This window comes from Lepidochelys olivacea (assembly GCF_965140295.1).
Source record: "Lepidochelys olivacea isolate rLepOli2 genome assembly, chromosome: 1".
NCBI lineage: Eukaryota > Metazoa > Chordata > Testudines > Cheloniidae > Lepidochelys > Lepidochelys olivacea.
Window position 1 is genome coordinate 325,942,000 of NC_140411.1, and position 27,930 is coordinate 325,969,929.

Here is a 27,930-nt window from a genome sequence, read left to right on the forward strand (position 1 = left end):
TGTATCTAGTATGATTCATTAACTTCATGTTACTGTTACTAGATGGAATAGTAAAATCTATTATTTCTTCATCTTATGCAAATCTTGTTTAACCCAGTTAGAGTATTGTTCTAATAAAATCTTAGCTCCAAAAGGCGGGCTTTTAACAAGTTAATTTTGACTAAGGGGGCTCCATTTTCTGTAAAATACAGAAGGGTTAATTTAAAAAACACACACATACATTTTGGGCATGTCTACACTTACCAGTAGATCTGCAATTGATGTAGCAAGTGTCAATTTAGAGGGTCTGGTGAAGACATGCTAAAGCGATAGGAGAGCACTCTTCTATTTGTGTACTCTACCTCCCTCAGAAGCATAAGGGAAGATGACGGGAAATTCTCTCCCATCCACACAGCACCGTGTAGTGGATCTAACTCAATCTACTTCAATTACCTTATTCATGTAACTGAAGTTGCGTAACTTAGATCGATTTAGCATGGTAGTGTAGACCAGCCTTCAGAGTGAAGAACTGGTGTTCCTGCCTAAGTTTTGGTGGGGGAGGAGGGAGTTGTTTTACTAGCCAGCATTTCTATTTGAATACTCACTTTCTACAGGATGTTCGTTTAAATTCAAATTAGTTGGTAGTTTTGACACAAGTTTCACTTCATTGTTCACAATGTTTCTCATATGGGTGTAGTATTGAAAAAGTCAGTATTGAGACCAGTTTGGATTTCTAGCACCACAGGGTCCAACCTCTTACGCCATAAAAAACTCAGGATAAGATGAGCTTCTGGGACCAAAACTTTATCAAAAAAGATACCAAATCATGTGAATAGCTTCACCATCCTTTAAATGAATTTGTCTATTTGCCTTTGTACAGAGGCCTAGTTGTATCACATCTTGGTTTTCTCTGTAATAGAGGGCAGAGCCTGCAATGCCTAAAGACTAATGCATACAACCACTAATAGCCTGCATTGTACAGGTATAAAGATTGAGAGAGAAAGATGAGTATTAGAAACACACAAGAAAATCCTGCTTCAGTTATTTGAAAATGTTTGCAGAATAACTGTTGCAGCAGTCTGTGTGGTCTTCAACAATGTAAGCCAGTTAGATTACACAGGCAAAAGTCAGCACCCTTCTTGACTGCAGCATGAGTTTAGCAAGACAAGGTGGGTGAGGTAATATCTTTTACTGGACCAACTTCTGTTGGGGGGGACAGGGAGGGGGACTTTTCATCTCTCATTCTGGAACCCATGTGGCTTCATACAACACTGCATACATGAGTTTAGGGAAGTCTATTAAAACTTAATGCCAGTCATACATTTTCCCCTAGTCTTCAGTTTGTTTAAAACTGTTACATATTTGAGAAATCCTCAAGTACATGACTACATAGCAGCCATCTCTTACTAAGACTTTTCAAAATGTGTAACTACATGCACTGCATATTTTGGTAGTCAAGACATAACTATGCTTCACTCACTAATACTTTGACTAATATTGGTGAAAAAAAATCAGTTTGACTCAAGATCTCCATTGTGTAGCACTGAAACAAATATTTTTGGCAGGAAAAATAAGTTCAGCTAAAAAAATTTCACCCCAACCTCTATTCCCACTTAAGTTGGATACTTACAGCAGTGTAATCTTCAGGGTTTGGGGGGTTTTTTTGAATGTATCAAGTTCTCACATTGTGTTTAATTTCTTGCCAACATCAGGCATTTGTTAGAACAGTGTTGGAGCGTACAGACCAACAAACTTTTAGGCAGTTATTCCATTAGATGTGGTTCTTAGTATTCTCATTTTACTTCTCTACCCTTTTCAAATATTCCTTTCTATGAGTAGCTGGGGGAGAATGGTATGAAGAGAGAACAATAATACATTAACAAGATGTGAGGGCTTGAATTTTATTTATTTAGAGAGGTTTGGAAGAACCAGACCTCCGAACACATTAGTAAGTAGTAGTGCTAGTCAATTTCTTAAGTTTTCTGTTTTGACAAAAACAAGGTGAAATTTCTGGAAAAATTCACCCTGGTTTTCAAACAGGCACACAGCCCTTAAAAAAAACAAACACGAGTTTTTCACAAGATTTTTGTGAAAAAGTTCCCCATTGTTTTGGCCAGCTCTAGTAAGTAGAGAGCAGGCATTCTGTAGAAGGGACATATAGAAAGCTTGCAATATGCCAGGGGACAACCCCAAAGCATTTATCCAAAAGGCAGAGGTGGATTAGAAGTAAATGTGTTCTGGATCCACTAAAATGTAAGGCTACCCCCCCATTCCAGGTGTCCCAGATCTTCCTCCCCCCAGTTTCACAAAACACACTTCATCTTTGCTTCCCTCAGGGACTCCTTGCTATCACCTCCATGTAAACCCACGTATATTCTGGCTTTCTCACCAACTCATGGGTGCATTCAGCCAGCTCAGAACACTGAGACAGGCTCGACAGGGTCCTGGCCTCAATCCACCTCCACATATACTGAAGACAGGTCAGAAGAGACAGAAAAGCATATTAATTTCAGAGTTTTCCTATTTAGTTTCCTAAAAATATTGAGTAGCCAAACGCTGATCATATTTCCATTATTCAACATACAGAACAGATCAATACTGAGATCAACAGCTATCAAAAAACAGCTGGAGGACATAGCTACCAAAAGTCTCATCATGCAAACACAAAGTTGAGCAGCTCTAGGGCAACTTTTTTTCTTTTCTTTTTTTTTTTTTTAAAAAGCATCAACTGAGTATGTTCCCTCCCATTAGGGTTTAGAAGCAATGACTGCATCTGACACAAAGACCTATCAAATTTATGCTTTGGGGATCAGGACAAAAAGAGCCCAGTAAATGAAGGAATGAAGCCCACAAGGAAAACAAACAAGTTGCTACACTTGGGCAGTTTCCCTCACACAAAATCAGTGTGTTAACTCTCTTATCTATTTGAGCATTTCATTCATTCATACCCAGCAATTATCTATCCCCTGCACATAAGAGCTTGGCTGGTTTCAGGCATAGACAGGCACGTGGCATTATTTGGGTTTCCAGAAATTCTCCCATCATTTCTCCAACAGTGTGCAGCTCCAGACCAGTTCTGATGACCTGGTGGTAAAAACACCAGCAGCCAGTCAAGCAGAGCCTGTGCTTGAGCAATGGTTGGAGATTTTCAGAAAATCCTCAGTGCAGATGAGCTGAGGGAACCATGATAAGGAGTGCATGGAGTTAACTGCAAAGAGGAACTCAAGAGCTTAATAAAGGAAACTAACCCTTCTATGTCAAGCTCTCTATAAAGTCACCTACAAACAGCCAAAGTAGAAGCATTTACGCATGAAAGTATGAAGTATGAAACTTGAAGTTTCAGGTATGAAACATTCCTGCTGCAGGAAAACAGATACTAAGCAGCAGAGGAGAGAGCAGACAAAACAGAAATGGAAAGGAGGGAAAAAAGAAACTCTAGAATCTGCTGGGGAACTGACATGGCACCGCTGCAGCCCGCATGTTTGGAAAGAGCAGAGAGGTGCCTAACCTCATCTTTGTCCAGGATGCCACTGCACTTACATCTAATGTTTCTTAGCCTTCCACAAACTTATGTTTTTAAAGCACTTCAGGATAATTTTAACCATCTCTGAATGATGAAAATTCCTTAGAAATGAGAAAACTGATACGATTATGCGGCAATAACATTCAGTTAATTTTCCTCCATTGAATTTTCATTTCTCCATAAACGCTTGATTTTTTTTTTTTTTTTTTTGGCAAGTTAAAGTAGAATTTTACGGACATGTTTTCAATATGAAAACATGATGCATGGAGATAAAGAGTACAAACACTGCCAGCCTAGCTTTCTACAAATAAAGATAAGCTTCAATTCACCTACAGTAAATAGCCTCATCCAAGAAATCCCAACTCTACTTGATCAAAGTAACCAAAAGGTTTGGCTTCTGCATTTCAGAAAAAAAAAATTAATATACAGTGAAAGATTTCACATAAAAGAATGTCACATCATCTTTGTGTAGAGGTGATCGTGGCATTTTAAGTGCCAGCATTCCACTGGAATATCAGTATTTCAAATAAGAACATACCAGATACGCAGGACAGTATTAACCAAGAGTTTGGGCCAGTGTTCCTGGGTATGCTGTGCAACAGTGAAATGTGTTTTGGGTTTTTTTTAAATTATTGTCTCTTAAGCTTGTTTTCTGAAACACTCCATGATGCACAAACAAGTTTCTAAGTGTATTAATATACAGCAACTGGATAATTCCACTTGATCCAAACCCTATGTGTTTAAATATTTGATGTTTAAACAAAAGAAATTCATTTAATTCAGTTCTAGAAATACCCAAAGACTCAGTCTTCTGCAAAAGCCAACAGTCCATTTTCAGAAGAAATGTGCTATATATGTACAAATGATTGTGCTTGCATTTTAGAAGTTGATAGCTTTGCCGAAAGATGCTGCTAGGTTTGCTTCCCTGAAGGCTTCCGACACAGTCTGCAGGAAGCAAAAAGAAAGGTAAAAGTCATTAGAAGAGAATGAGGGGACAAGTATTTAACTCCTATGTAACTGTATATGCTATAAGCCAAACACTAAGGAAAAAAAATACAGAATGACAAATTACTTAATGCCAACTTACTGGATGGGCATGGCAAACTCTGGCTACATCTTCACATGATGCTCCATATTCCATAGCAAGAGCAGCTTCATTAACCATCTCCCCAGCACCCTGTAAGTAACACATGTATAATTAGTGCAAACTGTACAATTGCGAAGACATGTAAACTGTGCACAAGCTTTTCTAACTTACTAGCTGACTATAAAACAGCCAGCTTGCCTGTAGGCTTTGTCTTTTGCTAAAAAACTAATCACGTTCAGCAGTGATAATTATTAGCATCTGGTTAATTAGTCAATGACTATACCCACACCTGTCACACATCCTTGAGAAAGGATAAAACTACACAACAGTTGCACTGTTCTATACACTGACTACCTTGGACTGCTATAAGAATTCACATCAGAGTAAATAATGACAGAATGCAAGCATACATACAACCAAAAACTCGCTCTTGATATTGATAACAGTGGTGAACAATACCCCAATTGTATACAAATTGCCAGTAAGGCAAAAGAAATGTCATTCTGACTCATGCTTCCCTCAGTAAGCTAGCATCTCAAACAATAATTAGTTTCCATGGCATGGATCAACACTTCATATTGTTCTGTACCGCCCCCTCCTGGAGACTCAAGAAGAAGACCTGATGAACCCAAAAAGTTGTGGCATCGAGCCTTCCTTGGCCAGAAAATGGTGAGGTCTAATTCAGAGTTAATAAAGTATGTAAAATAAATACTAAATACAGTGACTTCAAGAGACATAAAGCTTGGCCTGTTTTTCTTTTCTTTTCTTTTTTTTTTTTTTTTTGAAGGACACTTCTGCCTCTCAAAACCTGATAACCAGAAGATTAAGATTTTTCAGATATACAAAAACACAATTCTTAATTTGTAAGTTATCACCATTGGAGCCGAGAAACCGGGAAAGAGGTTCCCATCTTTTATAATACTCACTGCGCCTAGAATGTGAGCACCCAGCATCCTGTCTGTTGTTTTCTGACTAAGTATCTTCACCAACCCATCTGTGTCAGCATTAGTCTTAGCTCTGCTATTAGCAGCAAATGGGAACTTTCCAATTTTGTATTCTGTCCCCTACAGAATATAGATATGGGTCACTAACAATTTACACAGTGTACTGCAGAAACAAATAGTGCACAAAGGACTAGTGAATGTGTGTATTGCAGGAGTGGGTGGAGGTTTTATTGTGCAGCCACTGTTCAAATACATAGAAGACAGTTCCTGCTCTAAGGTGCTTACCATCTCATATACTCAGCATAAATTATATTTGTACACATTCATAAATTCAGGTATACTTCATTTTTCACTTGAAACTGTAGCTCAGATGACCTATTTGACTAATGTAAACCCTTGGTTAGCTCCCACCTGACTGACAATTATTACATTGTACTATTTGCATTGCTCTCCATGCATAAAACACTCTCAAATGTTTAACACCTGTTACCAGTATTATATAAAACATGACTCAAGAATAGTAGTTCATTAGCATGAACTGTAAAAGAGGAACTGCTCCATCTTACTTTGGACTTGAACTAAAGACAGTCAGCACCATTTAAATTACCTCTGACAAGAGACCAGTTTAGAGCTCTTAAATTGTTGCTTCTTGTTTGGAAAAATCATTAAAGAGAAACCACAAATTCAGATGTAGATCATTAGAACAGGTGATGATTTCAAATCAAATATTTTCTTACTGCAAATGAGTGTTTTACAGATGCCAATTTATCAAAAAACAAACCAACTAACCCACCTCCACAATCTGGCATTCCCAGCTAGACTACATATTTTTTACATTTACAGGCCTGAACAAAGCCAATCCTGCATGGGAGCAGAGAATCTGCACTTGGAGAGCAACAGGGAGACTGCAAGAGGACAAATTTTGGTGTGGCACTATTTTACTATCCTTGGTGCCCTATCACAGGGCCAGCTGTACTCCCACTTCCAGCAGGAGTAGTGGCTTTTCAAGACAAGATCTGCAGCAGATCCCATTCTGATGGCACTAAGCCCTCATCTACACTAACTACAATATGCACTTGCAGACTCTCCCCTAATACATGCTTTTCAGACATCCCATGACTGTGCAGGTACAGACTCAGTATGCTAGGCAGCGTGCGCTTTGAACCACAGCATGCAGTTGCATCTTACACGCCTGCTGAATGCACTGCTCAGTAATAGCACATATCTCCCCAAACACCAGTGATAAAACTAAGCCACAAAAAGATGTCACTTCAGACTAAATACTTGTTATAAACTGTGAAGAGTTTTCCCCCAGGTTATGAATTGCATCTGCTTTACACAACGTTGGCAACAGGGAGAGATGAATATCACCAATTAACAACTATTCAATAACGCACTGCTAATGGGTGAACTTTCACAATGACTCAGCCCTGTTTGATGCTGAGATACCAGCCTTATTAAATCAGAGCACTGACAAAGTGAATACACGATATTTTTCTTGGACCACACATCTATGGTGATTCAGAGCAGCCACAACACATAAATGAATTTAGCTTAACTTATCCAAGACCCTAAAGTAATATGATCCAAATAGAAACCAGACAGTACCTCCTCTTTCAACTGTTCCTCTGATTTGCCAACCCAGGCAACTTCAGGGTGTGTGTAAATCACGGAGGGCACACAGTTATAGTCAATGTGAACTGCACCTCCAGCTATCCCCTCAGCGCAGATAATGCCTTCATCCTCAGCTTTGTGAGCCAACATCGGCCCAGCAACTACATCACCAATAGCATAGATGCTATGAGACAAATGAAAAAGAACAAAACGTTGCTGTTTAAAACGTACATATGGAGAATTTTAGATATATTATACGATAGACGTAGTAGTTCGACTTTTTGTTTACAAACATGTTCAAACAAAAACAGATGAAAATAATTACCCAATGTGTATTGCTTCTGTACTTAATTTGCTAGATTAGCTCTCCAATTTGAGCTGAATAGCTATTTTCTATAGATTAGCGCTAGTTATATTTTTCAAATAGCTTTATAAACTTTACTGTAATTTATTAAATGCTTACTTTTCATGTATGACCTGATTTAACACAAGAGAAAACTAAAGGCCACAACCTGTACACTGCCTCTTTTGTGCTTCTAAAAAGCCATAGATGGAAGCAATTTATTTGGAAGTGTATGTTTGAATTTTCCTTTCCTTAAACAAGTTAAACTATAGTCAGCTACTATTAAAAACGAAAAGTAGTATTTTTGTAGGGTAATTAACTTTTCTCCCTCCCTCTTTTTTTTTTAAAAAAAGCTCTCTCATTCTAAATAAAAATCCCGTTATTTTTGCTAGGAATATGTGAAGTAAAATGTGACTAATTGAAAGCTAATGAAAATTGTTTTAAACATCTTGCTTACTTTGGAATTTTGGTTTGGAATCTGGTATTGATTGGGATTCTACCCTTGTTATCAAGTTCAATTCCAATATCTTCCAGCCCTAGGTTCTGAGTAAAAGGACGTCGACCAATGCAAACAAGTAATACATCACAGGTGATTACTTCTGTCTTTCCACCAGCAGCTGCTTCAATACTGAAGGATAGAAGGGGGGGGGGAGGAGAAAGTAACTGTCAACAGATACCACTTACAAGAAAACGTGAAAATGTTAAATATAATTGAGACCAGGTAACTTCTTTGATTAATAGCTAGATATAGATAGCAGTGAAGAGGAATGGGCATTGAAAGGTCTCAATAAAATGCAAGAAACTATTTCAAACTACAGTATGCTTAAGAATATCAAAATGGTACTTGCAGTTTCAGTTCACTTCATACTACGATCTCGTTACAATTAAGTGATATACTAAACTAAAGCATAAACTATGAGTTTCATGAAATTTACTTGAGTAATATTTTATCCTGCATCCTCTGTTTTTATACTACAGATACTGAAACACTAGCCATAGTATTGTACCTCTAAAGTGAGACAGCATTGTAGAAATGCCTGAAATCACTCTATTGAGAGATGATTTTGTTTAGATAGCCCACAGTTGCAGATGGCAGGGATCTCCAGATCTTTTCAGAGTTCATCTGTATCAGAAATCTATAAAGCATTGCTACTACATTATTATTGAGTTGTACTATTTTATTTAGGTCCGTAAACTGCTCCCATCAACACAGTATCTGAGTGCTTCTGTGGTATCCATGCTCAGTAGGTCATTTCCTTTCACATGGTCAGTTCTACCTCTCAGAGCTAAGGACAAGGTTATGCTGTTTTATTTCTATATTTGTTATGGACAAGTGTACAAAGTGTAATTTCTGTGTACAGTCAATGCAACTGTTCATTTTTCCTGTTCATTAATAAAGTAATACTACTTTTCTAGTTAAAAAAGAAAGACTGTTTACTCCTTATGTTCCTTCCCACACCTGAATTCATCGTCATTTGAACAATCACTAGTGCTTCCAGTGGAAAATTATATAGTAAGAGTTATATTGTCAGACAAAATTTTGACTTCTAGATGGGACAGAAGCAAATAAGTTCTGAATATATTAAAATTCAAATTAAGTTTCCTTGGTGTGCTAACACCATACAGGGAGAAAACAATCTGAAAATACAGGTAAAGCTTCAAAGTGTGTTTTTTTCATTAAGTATCTGTTCTGTATGTTTTCATATCAGCATTTCTATTAGAAATTCCTTCTGTGGGTTTCAGTTTAGTTATGAAAATGCACTACTGGAGAGTTTACTACCTTCTATTCTGGATTGCTCCGCATACCTCCCCTTGCCTCCAGAAAATTGATAATGGACAAGATGACCATTACCTCAACACCAGTTACCAAAGAGTCAAGAATTAATGGATTCATGGAGACGCATCCTCTGAAGAATAAAAATACTTATTTTGATGCTGTATCAGAGGGAAAGTCCTCTAATAAAGGTGAGGTTTTGATTTTGTTTTTACTATTAACTTCACTAACACACCAGTCTCTTTACCCTGGCAATTCTTCAGATTGAAGTCAATGGGAGTCTTGCTCGCAAAGACACTGTTGCATCAGGAAAATATGGGCCTAATTTAAACTTTCAAACTGTAAGGTATTCAGTAGGGACTGAAATTGCATCCTTCATTCACCCCATCTGGCATTAAGTAAGATACTGGAGTTCCAAAAAACTACGTAATTTTATATCCCCACGTGCACTGTAAGAACTGAATAAGTTAGGAGTACAGTTTAAACCAGCCTTAGCTTTGAATTTAGTTGACGTTTGGATCATGTCCCACTGTCATTGTTTTAGTTTTATTTATACAGTAAATTATACCCCAAATCTGAAGCTGTACTGTTAGTTAGATTTCTGGTAGGGAAGGATATATCATTCCTGTATTTCATGTGTTAAGCACTTACGAAACATCAATCTTTCCATCTGGCCTCTTGGTGGCACCAGTAACCTTGGTATTTAGTTTAAATTTGAGTCCTTGTTTCTGAAGGATACGCTGAAAGTTTTTAGAGATCTCCATATCAATACCCATTCCACCAACATGGCCCAAGAACTCAACAGCTGTCACATCTGCACCAAGACGCTGCCAAACTGAACCCTGCAGTTAATACAATAAACCATTATTTTGTTTTTTAAAAGAAAAAAGAGAAACTGCAATCTTCCAGTTTAAAGTTTACTGCTTAGATTGTAAGTTCTTCAGGATAGGGGCAATGCATAGCATAACAAGGCCCTCACTGGGGCACTACAATGGCGATACACATGGTATGTGCCCATAACTCCATCTGGGAATACGCATGTATTAGATTGTTTATATGCATTACAGTCACAGGGACTGTGACCTTGTGGTGCTAGGTGCTGTACAAATTTGTAATTAAAAAGTTAGTCCTTATCCCAAAGATTTTATAGTCTAGGTCGATAAGATGCAAATGGTGTATGAAACAAACACGCAAAAGTTGGGGCACAGGAATGGTGAAGGGAGAACACACAATAACGTAAACTCATTTCCATGTAGACTAGCTGTGCGCACTACTTAGCTCACTAGTTGCCTTGGCAATAGAACTAAATGTTGTAACTAGATACGTATCAAAATAATTAGATCTTAGGCATAAAAATGTTCAGAGTCCAGAAATCAGAATGTAGCCCCAAAAACCTAAATGCAACAAGATCTATAAAGAGTGTTCCAGTGCCACTGGAGCAGAGGCAAAGCAACGCCAGATTGCTTTCATTTTCCTTAAGAGAACTCACTGTCAAAGCCACTGCTCCAAAAAGTGGATAAGCAATTGCAAAAGCAAAAGCTATAACTATGAACATCACCCTTGCAAAAATCTACTTGTCTTAAGCAAGTCTCCCCCTAACACACACACACACTTCAGAGAAAAAGTAAAATATTGCCCTTTTTTCCCATTAAAATCAAGGTAAAAGGCTGCTGAGTAGATTTTGTGCCTGAGCCGGGCATAACATGGTCTGACCAAATTGTCAAGATAATTTTGTAAGACCAAAGAATATATTTTTTTAAATATTAGATCTTTGTGGGGATGGGCAGGGTACAGGGGGAGAAAGGAGACAGACCTAGAAGCGCTGCATGGCCTCTTTCAGTCCCAAAATGTTGTTCCATTGGTTATTAGCTATGATAAACATAACATCCATCAACAAGATTTCCTGATGTTAAATGCTGCAAATATGTTTATGCTTCTAAAGGTGCTAAAATGACAGCCCTTGACAGTGAAGTTCTCTATTAATGTACAGTGCAGGTTCAGCAGGGGCAACTGCAGTGCAAGCTTCCCCATAACACAAAACTGGGAGGGCTTTAGAGGCTCTAGAGGCAAGATTGTACTTCACCCTTTATGCTCATCCAATCCCTCAACTCTCTGCTGAGACTACCAATAAATTACACTAGTTTTAATAAATGTGGACACTTGTCCACTGAGAACTGAACTACAACCAGGCTTTTCATATAGACTACCAATCAGCCATCAGATCCTAATTCTTGCTCACTGCCAATGTGGGATGATCTAACCAGTGATTTGGAGAGGAAAGGCTCTCTCTCTCTTATTAAAAATTCCCTCAGCCATATCATCCCCTATTAAATGCTAACATAACGTACAGATTAACATTTGTAATTCCAGATCCATCTGTGCCAAATGGTTACATCCTGTTTCTTGATCTACTGGAAGCATAAGTTGTATAAATAAGCCTCTTACCAATTCCACACCAATGACTCCTGCACCAATTACAACCATCTTTTCAGGGACTTGTTTCAGGGATAGTGCACCAGTTGATGATACAATTGTGTCTTCATCAATCTAATAACGAACAAAGGAGAAAGCTTTTTACCTCCTCAAGAAGGAAGTTTACACAGATTTTCTGTATACTACATAAGAAATTCAAACTGTCTAAAATAGCTATCTCACAGCAATAACTAATAAGCTACAGAAAACTGTTACTTAATAATGACAACCAGTACTAACACAATAATGAAAAACAGTGTACCAATAAAGGTTACTATTTAAATCATACCGTAATTCCAGGGAAGGGAGCAACTTCTGAACCTGTGGCTATGAGAATATTCTTTGTATTGATAACCTGAGTGCTACCATCCTCTTTGGATACCGTGACTTGGTTTTTGCCAGTTATTTTTCCAAATCCAGGCACATGTATGACCTTTACAAATGAGAATACAGTAAATACAAACTTTCACAATTTAAATTAATACATAAATATTTTACAACCAAAATAACTTGATTCTCAATACATCTCTAGTGAAGCATGAATTCTCCACTGATAAACTAACTTTGATATCACTACATTACAAACTGGAAAATAATGTGACACCCTTCTTTTAAGAAAAGGAAAAAATAACTAAATATAAAAATAGAGAACTGCAGATATCAAGTCTTCCCAAAAGTGAAGTGGTCTAATTCCATCATTGCTGATCATTCATTACCCATTCTAATTAATCTCTGAGGTGAAAACTAAATTTAACAGAAAAGGAGAAATTTTATCCAGAAAAACAATATGACAGAGACAAAGCCCAAACTAACCTTGTTCTGTTTAAACAAATGGGCAATTCCACCTGTCAAGGACTTCACTGCACCACTTTTCTGCTCCATCATCTTCTCTAAATTCAAGTGGATTCCTGTAACTATAATTTTTGTATACATCTTTACTTTTCCCTTGTATTTCAGTGTCTTTATCCATCTCTTAACTTAAAGGTTATCCAAAAACAAATGAGTTTTGTATGTCACAGTAAGATGTGCTGAATGATCCCACTAGCTGGGCTAAAGACCGCATTCAGCCATCAAAATACAAAAAATAACCTTATTTTTTCAAATATGGCTGGAGGCCAGTTCTATTTTGTTGCAACAATAAATGAAACATTCTAAATCGCAATTATCCAAGAAGCTGATTTCAAGGAATAGAAACAAGGCTCTAACATTCCAATTGATTTTGTAACCCTGCTAAGTTTTCCTACTACCTATTCAAGCAGTTAAAGTAGTCAAAGATTTGCACATTTAAAAGGCACTGTGCGAAACCATACTTGTTTGCAATACCACTAACTTGTACTGCATACTCACTTTCAATTCCTCTACTAGCAAAATCCTTTCCATGGGCCAAATGATACAGATGTGAGTTGTTCAGCAAAGCCTAGAAAAACAGAATTAATTTAGTATGGAATCAGAGCACATCATATTAAAAACATTCAAGCAGTTGAGATCACTATTCATTCCATCAGCAGAAATTATTTTAGTACTAGTTTTCAATAAACATTTTCACCATTACCACTATGAAACCTTTATTCAAAATTTAAAAGGTACAATAGGACACAATTTCATTTTATGTAGTATATTTTATACAAGCCATTTTCCAAATTTTTTTTGCATTAAACACAGTTACAAAGTTAAACTGTAAGCAGAGGGACAGCAAAATTAAGACACAATTAAACAAGAGAAAGAAAAGCCAAATTCAAGCCTCATTTAATTCTGATGACTTTAACAGAGTTAAACCAGGCTTGAATTTGGCCCAGTAGATTATCATTTGAGAATTACAATGATATGGAGCTTTGAGACAGACACAATTAGGATGTTCCAGAGACAAAGAGCTGCAGAGGAAAATTGTCTTGTTCTCTGCCCTACCACATAATCTCACATCTGAGGGAATATGAGGATGTAGGAAAACTTGGAGGAGGAGGAGCAAGAAACAGACCTAGTTCAAAAAATAAGTTATAACTGTCCTTCTGATACAGTACTACCTCAGAGTTACAAACTCCTCAGTAATGGAGGTTGTTGTAACTCTGAACAAAACATTATGGTTGTTCTTTCAAAAATTTACAACTGAACATTGATTTAGTACAGCTTTGAAACATTACTATGCAGAAGAAAAATGCTGCTTTCCTTTTTTTTTTTTAGTAATTTAACACAGTATTTGCCTCTTTTTTTGTCTCTGCTGCTGCCTGATGGCATACTTCCAGTTCCAAATGAGGTGTGTGTTTGACTGGTCAGTTGGTAACTCCGGTGTTCATAACTCTGAGGTTCTGCTGTAACAAGGACAATTCTAATCTGTACTCTGAAGTGAAGAGCCAGAGGAGATGCATGAGGATGACGTGTTTGTACTTCAGTGAATCTGCAACAGGGCAAAGGAGCAAAAATCTGCAGAATGCCAGAGTCTAGAAAACTGGGACTATGGGAGGCTGCAAATGAACCTCAAAAATACATAATTTATATTTGTGATAATATATTTTATATATATATATTCTGAGTAAAACTACAATTCGTCAGGCTAAGATAATCAGGTTTGTTTATCTGATAAATGTACCAGATAAATGTAAGCAGCATCTATGTGCAAAACTAACATTTTTTACCGAACTGTTTTTTTAAATGTATAACTACTTAGAAATTACTCTCTGGTCGGCATCACCACTGTGTGAGTCTTCAGCAATTACAAAGGAAACAATTTTATGTTAGATAAGCTATCAAACACACACCAACACTTTTACTGTGATTGGATTTTGGGAGAGAACTTAATAACTTACTATTGCCTTAATGAGTAGGGACTATGCTCCCCTTTTATTAACAGACCTTTTTTCTCCTTGTTCAGAAATAAACTCTGGATGGCATCTAAGTTTAGCCGTGAGGTTCAAACAGCATGTACATAAAAACCTTAAATGAGGATAAATTCAAGACTTAAAGGAGTGAAAGTTCCCTAATCGTATCCTAAAGTTCATTTCCCAATACTATTCACTGCTAAACCGGATTTGCAACGGATGCCTGGAAAGGTTTTCGCTACACTGTACAAAGTTAAGCTATTACCTTTATTATAGATTGTTATGAAGAATGCTCAGCTGACTTACAAAATTTAAAAACAGATGTGCCAGTATTTATATTAGAATTCTTTTTCTACTGAACTTTAAATGCACTGAGCCCTTCTATGTACCTGTTTGCGCAGAAGCTAAGTATCACAAAGCAGTGCAAACTTTTGTTTAGATATTAATGGATCTCTTGCTATGTATGCGTTACCATGGAGATTTAGTAAAAGCTTGAATTTGAAACAGTGAGAAACGGTTTATCTTTATGTCTGTTATGTTATTCACTTGCATGCTGTGAGCACAGTTTGTAATGAAAAATATTGCACATGTTGTATGTGTTGCGGTCAATCTGGCAGTTTGGATCCAGAACTATTTCCTATTCAGCACTCCCTATTACACAGGGCAGTGACAAATGGCCTCAGGAGACGGCCTAGTAGCTGCGCATAAATCCCATTTTTGTAAGTGGAGAAGCAAGGTGGTAACCACAGAGCTAACCATATAACTATAGCTAAGGCTACGATTTAATCATGGGTATTTTTAGAAAAAGTCATGGACAGGTCACACGCAAGAAACAAAAAAATCACGGCCCATTACTTGTCCATGACTTACAACATAAATACCCCTGATTGAATTTTCGGGGGCAGGGAGGAAGCCCCGGGGGGCCAGCGGCTGCTCCAGCCGCCACTGGGGAGGGGAAAGCTGTGAGGGGCCCACTGCTGCTCCGGCCATCACTGCAGGGGTGGGGAAAGCTGGGGGGACACTGCTGCTCTGAACACTGCTGGGAGGAGGAGGGGGGAGACAACTGCTGTTCCAGCCTCCCCCAGGACCGCTGCTCAAGCAGTCCCTGAGGCCAGCCACATTGGCAGCTGCTCACTCCAATGCAGAGCCGCTCCAGCAACAGCCGGTGTGGCTGTCCCCGGGGCCAACTGCTCAGGCAGCCCAGGGATCAGCCACACTGGCCGCTGCAGAAGTCACGGAGATTGCAGGAAGTCAAGGAATCCATGACAGACACGGATCCCTAACTATAGCTCCCAAGTGACAGATAAAATATATCTTGCATTATGTTCTGCTCCCAAAGCCTCTCATCTTGAAGGATCCCCAAGTGCTTTACAAACTTAAAACGATAAATTCTACACAGGGATCATTTCATTCACTACTGTAACAACTCCTCTTTCAACAGCGCAGAGCAACATTTATGCACCATAGCTTAAATCAAGAGCAGAGATTATTGTGTTCAACTGAAACTTCAAGGGGAATTTAAGTAAAATATAATTACCCAGATTGGAAATTTGGCCAAAACACCATTATTGACACCAGGAATGAAATGGGGATATTTAATGACTGCATATGCTTAAGACCTTGGGTTTAAATGCCATTAAAAACAAAACAAAACAAAACAGAGATATTCCTCCCAACCAAGCGGGCTTTGAAAGACTGGTTCAGATGGGAGGCCTGTAATGATGGTTTTTCTTTTTTAAGCAGACAAAGAAGTCAGAATGAGAAAACAGAAATAGTTACCAATGTGGCAAAGTATGTTACCAGATGACACAAAGCAAATTTTTCCACAACAGAGAAGGAAAGAGACAAGTTAGTTTGTAAATCTATACAAAATATTTGTAAATACATTACAAGAGACATGGGGCAATATCAGCTGCAGTATCCCAATAGCAGATCATCTGAAATGGGAATTTTCCTTTCCAAGAACATCTCAAGATGACCATTACCACAGTCACCAACAACCTGGAGATAGACACTAGATGTCTATGAACCATAAATGGCTCACTCATTTATAAATGCAGAAACAGCATTATGACCATCTTTGACTTAATGCTGCAAGCCCTTTCAGAATAAGCTGACTCATGCTAGAGGTTTACAGATATGATCATCTGTGGTAATCGCAGTGTTTCTAGTATAAGAGACGTGATTGTGTTTAGTTGGTTAATGCCATAATCTTGTCAGCTCATTGGCGCTGTGAAATAAATGTATTTCTGTCTCCTTGTGTTTGCTATCCTTTCCTGTTCTTTTTCCGTTCTAGTCAATGGAACTATGACAATCTATACTATCTGAGTATCTGCCCCCTGGTCTTTTCACCACTGCATCACTATTCAAATCCACAGTGAAAACATGATACAAACTAGAAATAAATGCACACTTGCCTTGGAAGGAATGCAGCCAACATTCAAACAGGTTCCACCCAATGTTTCATTTTTCTCCACACAAACAGTCTGGAATAGAAGAGGAGAAAACCCTTTTAGAACCATACTATATTTTTATTTCCTAAAAGCACATTTGAAAATTTCAATGAATACCAATGACAAAGGAAGATTACTCATCCTGTAATTCTGCTTCTCACAAGATATTGTGCAGGATTCTCATTCCTGGGTTTAGCTATAGACTGATTTGAACTCCCCTAGCTCTTCACTCACTCTCTCTCTTTTAAAACAAATACGTTTTGAGAAATTACATCAGGGTAACCCACTGTCATCATTTATACTTGCAAAAAAGTATAAGCACTGCCCTCCCCCTTCAAGTGTTTCAATTAACTTCTTTCAACTGAGCAGGAGTTGAAGCTCTCGGAAAGATGATTACCTTGAATTAGATTGATATAGGATCAAAAAATGCCTCAGAATAATGAAAAGCAAGGTGAAATAGGCAAAGACAAGTAAAAAGAGAACCTTTAACACTGAGGGGAATGGACTGGTGAGTAAATCTTGTCAAATGACCTTCTCCACCTTGAAAGAAACAATTACAAGGTAAGTAATTTTTCCCTCTATAAAAATACCACCACCTTGTGGGATTCTCACTTCAAGAGTAAGAAGTTCTACGGATATCCCAGAAGAAAAATGAAAATAAAACTGCTCTGAGCAGCAATAACAAGGCCAATGCCAACTGTTTAAACAGGGAGGAAGAAAAGATGGCTAGAGACCTCTCTCTTCAAAATCTATCATCAGACAACATACAAGTCTCCAGAAAGTCATCAGTCAGAGACAACACCCTGTGCAAAAATTGGCTAACAAAAAAGGGACATTTGGAAAGAAAACAAAACTTTTCTTGAAAACAAGAAATCTTGGCCTTTCCTCCTTGCAAACAAGTTCTGGGGTGCACAGGGTTCAACACGGTAGTCCCTCATCTTGGGAACTGTAAGTTTAAATCTGTCTGGAGGAGAATATTCGGGTGAAGTGCTTCAACGATTTCCTTAAATTGTTCATTTTCTGCCAAAGCAAATGAACTGTTGTTAGCATAAAAACTGCTAAAACAAAGTTTAAGCTCCTTTCCCTTCTGATATAATGGCATAATCACGGATTGATCTTTTTTGTTTTGGGTGTGAAGACCAAAACCACTCGTGAACCAAGCTGATGTTGAAGAGCTGCTGGAAAGCCTAGAACAGGGACTTACTGAAGCTACGTTTTGAAGCTAAAACTTTTATTCAGCTGCCTTCAAGGCCATAGCAGCTGCATTCAGCAGTGCATTATTCATGGGCTGGTCCAAAACAGGATGCAAAGGCATGGTGACCCATTTGAATGGGGCTTCCAGGCCAAGATACCTCTAAGCTATCGTCCTTGTAGAGTGCTTGACCAGCTTCAATAGAAGTAGCTGTCTTGAACAGTTTCTGCAAGGATTGGGGAAAGGTAGGATTCTCCCCTCCAGAGTCATTGTCTTGGTGCTTCTCCACAGTGATGTGTTTGGTATCAGATGACTTCTCTGTCTCATCTGAATCCAAACGGCAGCTCTCATCATCCTAATGGTCAACAAGCCCTAGTCAGGTGACTAGAATTCACTAGGCAATAGTAAGACTGAGTGTCATAAGTGCTTTGATAAGAACCAGTGATGGCTGTGCCAGTACACAAAGTGCCAGTGTCAAGGCCAGCATTTCTTGCATTGAGCACAGATACCACCAGATGAGTATCAGCCTCAGCGCAAAAAATACTCCCAATGCACCAAGACTTCCTACCCTGGCTGACATAGGGGAGAAAAATGCCTCAAAGGAGGCACTGTGGGATCAGGAGTGATCAGATCAGAACAGAGCATATGCTGATAACCAGAGTCACTGTTTCCTCTTATCCCCCTTCAAGCACATGAATGTAGGAAGGGCAATCCAACATCTTTTTGACTGCTGCCTTAAGGAGCTCCTGGCTCCCTTCTGGCACCTCCTGCCTTTATCTCATGTGAAGACTGTCTCATCCAGTGAGCCATTTTTCTCAGTATCATCAACTACAAGTGCCAAAGCCTCACCTAGTGCAATGAGAAGCCAATACTTATTGGAATCCTCTGCTTCAACCACAGTACTTCAACCACTGCTTCAATGGTAAAGCCACCACACTGGTCTTAATGGGGACCAGGGTCTACCTCAATGCAGGTAGCACTAACGCTCAATGTTGTGGTGCAATGGATTTGGCTGAATCAGATTTTTGCTTTAAGGGCTTAAACTTCAAAGAACGCCGTTCCTCCTTATTCCAGATTTAGAGGAGTCTCACACTGGACCACCTCAAGGAGGGCTTGAAGGCACTCCACATGTTTCTTCAATGCTTAGCATGACACATCCAAACATATTCAGTATCCCTGCACACCACAGATGAGTCTGAGGCAGACAATGCAGACTGATCAGGTTTGAAGGCTCCCTCTTAAGATGTCACACATATGACACAATGCATCATGTATCAATGTCTCGAAGGAAACAATGGACCAAATGAGAAGTAGGCACAGAGCCACAAAAAGAAATTTAGCATCAAAAGAATGGAACAGGAACTAGGAAGCCAAGTAGCCTTAAGGCTCCCAATAAAAGCTGTAGTGCTGGGCACTTTAATTCAGGTACTGATGGGTCAATGCTGGGAAACATCAACAAACAAAAAACCTCAGTCATACTAGGGTACTGGCCACCAACACACAAAGAAAGGGTCAAGGCAACAGAACTATCTGCACTGAAGCACTGAGACAGGTGCCAAAGTACGAGAGACAATGGACTCTCATTTAGCACAATTGTACCCGACCTGCATAGAAAGCAAAAGGATATTAAAGGATCCCCAACAAGACATCACTGAGATTCCAAAAAGCTGGCGCAATGGCCAGTGAGTCATATGGTGCTGTAGGGACTAGGTCACTAAAGAACCTATCAGAACATTCAGAAGGCAGCATTTATACTTGGGTGGAGTTGGGACATGACAGCCAGTAGGGGCCTGGAAAATACTCTGCAGCTACCACCCTCCAGGAGGCTAAAATAAACACAGAAGAAGAACTAGTGGAGTTCACCAGTAAAGCTATGTTCATGAAGTGAGAATCGTGCTGAGATGTGACACACTGACAATATCCTGAACAAACCTTACTGAATTAAGTTAAACCTTACTGTTAACTTTTGAAGTAAGTTAAACCTCAGAGGTGGGGTGATGCCTGGCAAGCTTATGAGCAGGGGTGTAGGTTCTTTTGTTGTCTTAATGTGTTTTCTCTGTAATGTTTTTACCTTAAGACTGAAGTAGGCTTTCTTAGAAAGAACTGCATGGCAACATCTACCCACAGCAATCCCTGTTACCAGTCTCTGAAGAGAAAGCAAGTAGGTCTATTTAGGCAGACTATCTTTGCTGGGAAATACACAGTGAAAGCAGGTAACTGTGCAGCCTGGACATAGCCAGGTCACAGGGGAGTGAGATGCAGGTCTCCATCCAAGCAAGGCAACAGCTGGGGAGCTAGAAACCTAAGAGTGGGTGCCCTTGCTGGACCAATGAGGGGAAATGTAGGGCAGTTGTTCTGAACGGTGATAACAATATCTTTAGAAAAATATATTTTCATCTCTCAATATTTTCAAAAATTACTCTAGAAAACTCATTTACTTCCCATTGTTCAGAGAGTGAAACAGAGGTCACTTGAACCACCTGTCTAAATTACGAATATCTAGTACCCATTACACGAAAGCTGCTTTGTTCATAAAGGACATTCAAAGGAGGCAGAGGGAATAGCAAAAAGAACAAGCTCATGCATATAAGTTACACCCTAGGATAATCTATATCTACAGTCTCATCTCCAACATTCTGTCCATGTATTTAATATAGCCCCAAGTCACCTTTATTCATGTTCATGACAAATAGTACTTAACCAGTCACTCTGTCATAAAGTAACTTCAGCTTCATTGCAGGGGCACATTTCCAGTGCCCTTAAACACACTAATGATTCTCTCTTTCCATCAATTTTTGTTTTTCAGAATAAACGAATGTGGTGATGAGTTCCAGGAAATCCTACATTTACATATGAAAAGCGCTACATAAGACTTGGGTATTATTTTTATTGGTGTTCTCTCAGCCACTTTCACAGAATCTCGGCACTACATTTGTTATTCATTCTGATCCTTTTTGGCAGATTGCCCGATAGCTTTTGATTAGAACCCAGTAGTTTTGTTTTCCGGGAGAAAATTAGTTTTCCTCTTGGCATTCTCTTTACTACTTTTATAAATATGCTTCCCTCTCCAGTCCAATTCATTTTATTTAAAATGTAGCTGTTGCATCTCTTAGTAACTACTGTTTACCACTGGTTTCAGTCTAATCTATAAATTCTAAATAAAATTAAGCTAGTTTGATGGCCTTAACTCCAAGTGAGAAAAATCAATCATGACTTATTTTAATAATCACAGTTCAAAAGATATTAACAAACCAACATGAAAAATGGTGCCTCTACAGTCAGTGTCTGCTTAAGACAAAGTTAAGGATGTTAATCTACCGCATGGTCTACCAGATTGGACATGGGAAACCTGGGTTCTAGTCACACTTCTGTCACTGGCCTGTCAGGTCATCTTGGACAAGTCACTTCCCCCTATCTGAGACTCAGTTTTCACATCTGTAAAATGGGGGAAATGATACTGACCTCTGTAAACCTCTGAGATCTAATGATGAAGAACACTATATAAGAACTAGTTATTACTATTAATCTGAAAATGAAATGAAGTTCTCACAATGTGCGGGTCCCAAGCTACAAACAGCCCTAGGAAACCAGAGCAGATGCTCCCATTTGGCCAGTTAAAAGGGCGAGCAAGCATGTGTGGAATATATAGGATCAGGGAGAGACTCAGTGAGAGGAAATCCCCAAGAATCTGAGCAGACTGGTTCTATCTGGAAGGGCGGTTGACCAATGCCTGGGAGATAGAGGCTGCAGAGAGTGGAAAGCTCTGTATACCCTCCTTGGAAAGAGGAGGAATTGGCTAGGAGACTATGTTTGGGAGCTGGGAGAAGGACGAAGCAGGATAACAGCAACAAGAGTTTGCTGGTTGGGCCAGAGGGCTGGAGAGGTCTCAAGGCAGGAGGAGCAGCAAAGGGAGCTGCCTGCTGGCACTGAGCTGAAGTCATGGGCTGAAGGCAGGGGAGCAGCAGAGGGGCTTATTCACTGACATCTTCAGGGCTAGGGATGTGGACCCACATGAACCATGAGAGGGCCAGGAGGAGGGATATTCCCCTAGAAAGGATGCTCCCAGCAAGGTGTTTCCCGCTGGGAAGATCAGGCTTGCAATCCAATTGAAAGAGCTGAGGGGGACTGCGCTGGAGAGTCGGGGCATGGTGGGGGCTGCCAAGGCAGTATGTTGTATGTACTCATTGGACTATGATGATAAAATTTGGATTACGGTGTTGGGACTTATTTTGTTATGATTTATATGCATGGGACTTCTGTAATACCCCCATCCCCCGGGCTATATTTATCCTTGGGAAGACGCTTTGGATTATTTCAGGACAGGCTGGAGAGAAACTGAGGTAGGTATGCCTATCAGAACACAACCTGCATCAGGAGGGTGCTCCCACTCGGGGCTGCCCAGTGACAGGGAACTTCATTTTTCCAGTGTTGCAAGAACGCCTACTGAATTTATCTGGATTAGTGCTGTATTACCGGGTTTATCCAGCACAAGTTTCCTCTTACCTTAAAGCCAAGTTGAGCTGCTTTGATAGCAGCAACATATCCCCCAGGCCCAGAACCAATAACTGTGATGTCAGCATCAGCTAAAAGAAAAAATACCAAACTTCAAAATGTTTTCAAGTCACTTTTCTTGCTATACTTTAGGTTTATTTTAGTTTTACTATAGGAATACCTAGCCTACAACATTCTGGAATAGTTCCACACATTGACTATCCACAGATTGAGAGTATATAGCTAGTTTTTAAAAATGATGGTGCTGTTCAGTGAATTTAGGCAGGTAAATTTTAATTACTGAAAGCAACTTCCTGAATGAAAAAAATGGAATGGTTCACGGGCACTATTTGTTCTGTAAATAAAAACAACCACTCTGACAGATCGGAGAACAAAAGCATTGTAAATTGAGGTAAAGGGACTGAATTCTGATCCGACCCAGCACTCCTTGCATCTGCTCTGGGATTGCATATGCTATACATCTTTGTAGAATTTGGCCAAAGGTATTTATAGTTATGTTTAACTGCCTTTGAAAAAACTGTTACAAGAAAGGTCTTGAACGTGTCATGTGGCATTATTACAGACATTAAAAAAAATAAGAAAAGGAGTACTTGTAGCACCTTAGAGACTAACCAATTTATTTGAGCATAAGCTTTCGTGAGCTACAGCTCACTTCATCGGATGCATACTGTGGTAAGGTTAGAAGATCTTATTATATACACACAAAGCATGAAAAATAACACCTCCTCCCACCCCACTCTCCTGCTGGCAATAGCTTTAGATAAGTGGGGTGGGAGGAGGAAAGTGGGGTGGGAGGAGGTTTTTTTTTCATGCTTTGTGTGTATATAATAAGATCTTCTAAACTTACCACAGTATGCATCCGATGAAGTGAGCTGTAGCTCACGAAAGCTTATGCTCAAATAAATTGGTTGGTCTCTAAGTTGCCACAGGTACTCCTTTTCTTTTTGCGAATACAGACTAACACGGCTGTTACTCTGCAACCTAAAAAAATAAGGAGAATGCTGATAGACTAATGTCACACCTTTACATTACCCTGTGCGAGAACAGGGTTAGGTTACATATCTCATGCTCAACAATCAGGAGAAACTGGGATTGAAGCAGAGTCTACATATTTAGCTCCCAGACCATAGAAAGATTAACTTGTGATCCACAAAAGCAACCCCTCCTACATCATTTGTGCAATGTAAGAAAAATGGCATATCTTATTTTAACCTCTAACAATAATGCTGTATAAATGATTAGTATAGTCAATTCAACCCACTGCATGTCATCACGTGATATCTATGTTGTAGAACAGGGGTTCTCAAACAGGGTCACGAGGTTATTACATGGGGGTCATGTGCAGTCAGCTTCCACCTCCAAACCCTGCTTTGCCTCCAGCATTTATAATAACCAATTTATTTATAATTGGTTATTATAAATATAAAAAAATGTGTTTTTTAATCTATAAGGGGATCACATTCAGAGGCTTGCTATGTGAAAGGGGTCACCAATACAAAAGTTTGAGAACCACTCATACCATCAACCCTAATGCTACAATTGTCTCCACGTGGATGGGCTCTTGTGGCTGCAGAATCACTTGTAAGATTGGGGCCTTAATTTGAAATACAACTCTGAAAGCTACTTTACAGCCATCAAAATTTACCTAGATCAGTATAGCTCCTCAGCGACACTGCACAAATCCCCTGTAGGCCATGATGGATTCGACTAAAATGGCTTCTCTAGAGAGGGAAAAAACAAAAGGTTAACTTTCTCCACAAAGAAAACAACTGTGTAAGAATCAGCAGCTTCTCACAATCTGTTTCATTAGAAAATCCAATTACATTGCACAGATTAAAAAATAGGTAACAGTAGTGAGTTCAGTAGATAGCGCACTGCTCTGGGATATGGAAAACATAGCTCTGCCACTAATCTGCTGTGCTTCCTACTGTGCTTCTGTTTCCATTCTAACCTTTATTGTGTCCACTTAGATTGTGAGATCTTCAGGGCAGGAACTGCCTCTTAGCACATGCATGCACAGCATCTAACACAAAAGAGTCAAAACCTGTTTCACAGCACAAACCAGCCACTAACACACCCTTATTATCCTGTAAGTGTTAGCTACATGGTATCTTGCAACTTCCTCTGAGTATCTGGTACTGATCACTGTCGGAGGAGAACTCCAGACTAGATGCGCAACTGGTATTGTAATTGCTATGGAAAAGAAAACCTATATAAATACATTTCCCATATGTGGTTAGACAATATCTTTGATCACTCTACTAATATGCTGTACTCCTTCCCCCATCCTCTGCCCTTATAGTGTGAGCTCCTCAGAGCAGGGATTGTCCTTTTCTTTTAGGAAAGCACCTGCTAGTAGGCAATAGCAGATAGTAAATAATGGCAGCACAGATTACGAAATCCCATTCAAACTTTTCTGTGGAAGGACTATGGGGTAATTTGATAATAGACCATCTTATTGCTCCATTTTACAGTTACTTCCCAAATGGGAGACAGGTAGAGAACAGTCATTTTACCCCTTATCCACAGTTCAGTTGTCTAAGAGGATAAACAACATTTCATCTTATCTCACTCACAGTACCTATAAATATGGGGAGCGGGTAAAACAGGCTTTGGTTTAAACCTAGGGATAATTACAAAGAGTGTATTTGGGGAAAGGAACATAAAAAAATCTAGGGCTGTCAAGCAATTAAAAAAATGAATCACGAAAATCATGCTGTTAAACAATAATAGAATACCATTTATTTAAATATTTTTGGATGTTTTCTACATTTTAGAATATATTGATTTCAATTATAACACAGAGTGTACAGTGCTTACTTTATTTTTTATAACAAGTATCTGCACCGTAAAAAAGAAATAGTATTTTTCAATTCACCTAATACAAGTACCCTAGTGCAATCTTTATCGTGAAAGTTGAACTTACAAATGCAGAATTATGTACAATAACCGTATTAAAAAAACAAAAAAAACCCATAAAGCTTTAGAGCCTACAAGTCCACTCAGTCCTACTTCTTGTTCAGCCCATCGCTCAGACAAAAAAGTTTAGTTACAATTTGCGGGAGATAATGCTGCCTGCTTCTTGTTTATAATTTCACCTGAAAGTGAGAACAGTCGTTCGCATGGCACTCTTGTAGCAAGATATTTATGTGCCAGAGGCGCTAAAGATTCATGTGTCCCTTCATGCTTCAACCACCATCCCAGAGGACATGCGTAATAAAAGTCCTGGGTAATAAAACCAATCGGTCCATACAATAGCCCTAAGAGTTATTATGGGACTGGCTGATGGAGAAGAGGGGCTCAAACAACAGGCTATATCGGGGTGGCCAAAACGTGGCACCCGAGACACCCTCCCCCCGACCACTCCCCCGTTCTACACCTACCAGACTTGGTCAGGGAGCTCGGGACCTCTACCTTGAAGGGTCTGGGGATATTCATGAAAACGTGGATCCTGGTTTGCCTGAAAACCAACAGTTCTGTCAAGGACTCAGGTCTTGGGAGCAGTTCTACTTTATTAAAGAGGAAAGGTAACCCTTAAAAAGTGTAGAGCGATGATTGTGTTTTATGCTTTGTTTTGTGTGTGTAACCAATTATGTTTCTACTTGTTATCTTTTCTCAGTATGACTTAAATTGTAGTCTTTGTTAATAAATATGATTGTTTTCACTATAAATATATTTCAGTGCTGTAATGTTATAAAGGACCTGAGCCTGAGTTGTACCACTCAAGCTGTGTGTACACTGTCTCTTTGGTGACAGTTTACCTAGTAATTACTGTGAGTGTCCAGTGATGAGCTAGATACTGCAGGGAGGACTGGGGTGGCAGAATAAGTACTTATGGGCCCAGAGGCTGTTGGTTTCAGGGAGCTCAGCCAAAGCAGGCATAGACAAGACTGCTTCACACTAAGGGCAGGTAGTGGTGAGATGCCTTACAGCCTTGGGTAACCACGGAGCACGTCACACTGTGCCTCTCCCCCCCGCAATGCTCTGAGCTGGGTAGAGGGGATCTTGGTGCCTGTTGCTTGTGCCCCACTTCCCAATGCCCCGAGATTCTCCCCTTCCCCCACTGTTTGTTCTCCTGCGTGCTAGCTCCCAGTTGTCTACATATCCTCAAACTGAACTGAAAAGCAAATGTAGTTTGCACTTTGTTGATCTTACTATGCTTAATCTACATATATGAATTTAGGCAGATGTGACTATATATCCATGATTATACATCCATTTGTCTCGCAAAACCAGTTTTTCACCTCTGCTGGGGAGTAACACCTTGGCATCAACCATAAGGACATATTTCCAGTATTATGTTATCAGTATATAGACACTTTTAAAAACACAATCAGTACATACAATTCATAACAGTATTAAGGACCAGCATGATCCTGGCTTTCATTTAATATTTCATGCAACATTCTGTAACAATACAGTGACAGCGAAGTGTTAGGTGTACTGATAAGAGTGCTTGCTGTTACAGAACAGTGAGCCCTTTGCCAGTTGGACCAAGGGGCTCTTAGGGGCACACACAAGCATCCGATGAAGTGAGCTGTAGCTCACGAAAGCTCATGCTCAAATAAATGTGTTAGTCTCTAAGGTGCCACAAGTCCTCCTGTTCTTTTTGCGAATACAGACTAACACGGCTGCTACTCTGAAACCTGACGCAAGCACCAGGCACCGAGCCGGCTCCCCCTGCCCGGCTCAGGATATGGGGGGAGCGGGGAAGGGCTCACGCAGCCATTGGCATGGAGGCACCAAGCAGCACCAACCCGGCCCGAGCTCAGGGGAGGGGTCACGGAGCAGGCTGCAGCCCCCTCCCCCCCCACGTGCTTGGAGCCAGACGAGGGGCCTCAAGGTCCGCACCCCGCCGGCCCGGCCTGGCCCCAGGCCCAGAGCGGGGTGGCCCCTCCCCCCCGCTCGCTCCCGTAGCTCGGTGTCCCCGGCCCTGTCCGTACCCCGGGCCCAGCGCCGCTCCCCCCGCCCGCGCTGGCCGCGCCGCTACCTGGGCGAGCGCGCAGCAGACCCGGCTCCAGCGCTGCATTTTCCGGCCGCCTCAGCTGTAACCTCGCGTCCGAGCGCCTCGTCCCGGGCAGCCGCGCCTCCAAGGTCTCCGCGGACTCGCGCAGGCGCACTAGGCCCGGCGAGGGGGCGACGACGCTGTGACAGAGTGGCGTCGCATGAGCCTCGCGTCAGGGCGCCACACTCCCCCCTGGCGGAGGCGGCCTGCTGGCGCAGC

General features: G+C 40.0%; 1 protein-coding gene across 1 annotated transcript; it reads right to left on the reverse strand.

Annotated features, from left to right (window-relative positions):
* Window positions 1–1,866: 1,866 nt before the first annotated feature.
* DLD (dihydrolipoamide dehydrogenase) lies at window positions 1,867–27,845 on the reverse strand. Its single transcript, XM_084650748.1, has 14 exons — window positions 27,697–27,845; window positions 24,352–24,427; window positions 22,698–22,777; window positions 16,967–17,035; window positions 13,084–13,153; window positions 12,550–12,650; window positions 12,026–12,169; window positions 11,710–11,811; window positions 9,916–10,106; window positions 7,948–8,118; window positions 7,142–7,331; window positions 5,516–5,653; window positions 4,590–4,679; window positions 1,867–4,447 (listed from the first exon to the last, which is right to left on the reverse strand). Exons 1-14 carry the CDS (start codon window positions 27,733–27,735, stop codon window positions 4,382–4,384), a joined length of 1,527 nt encoding a protein of 508 aa, XP_084506874.1. The 5' UTR covers window positions 27,736–27,845; the 3' UTR covers window positions 1,867–4,381.
* Between the last annotated feature and the right edge of the window lie 85 nt (window positions 27,846–27,930).

Coding starts and splice junctions, on each gene's coding strand:
- DLD (XM_084650748.1), bottom strand. CDS start 27,735: ATGCAGCGCTGGAGCCGGGTCTGCTGCGCGCTCGCCCAG. Junction 24,428..27,696: donor TCTGCTGCGCGCTCGCCCAG/GTAGCGGCGCGG, acceptor TTCCCTCTCTAG/AGAAGCCATTTTAGTCGAAT. Junction 5,654..7,141: donor AGGAACAGTTGAAAGAGGAG/GTACTGTCTGGT, acceptor TATATTCTGTAG/GGGACAGAATACAAAATTGG.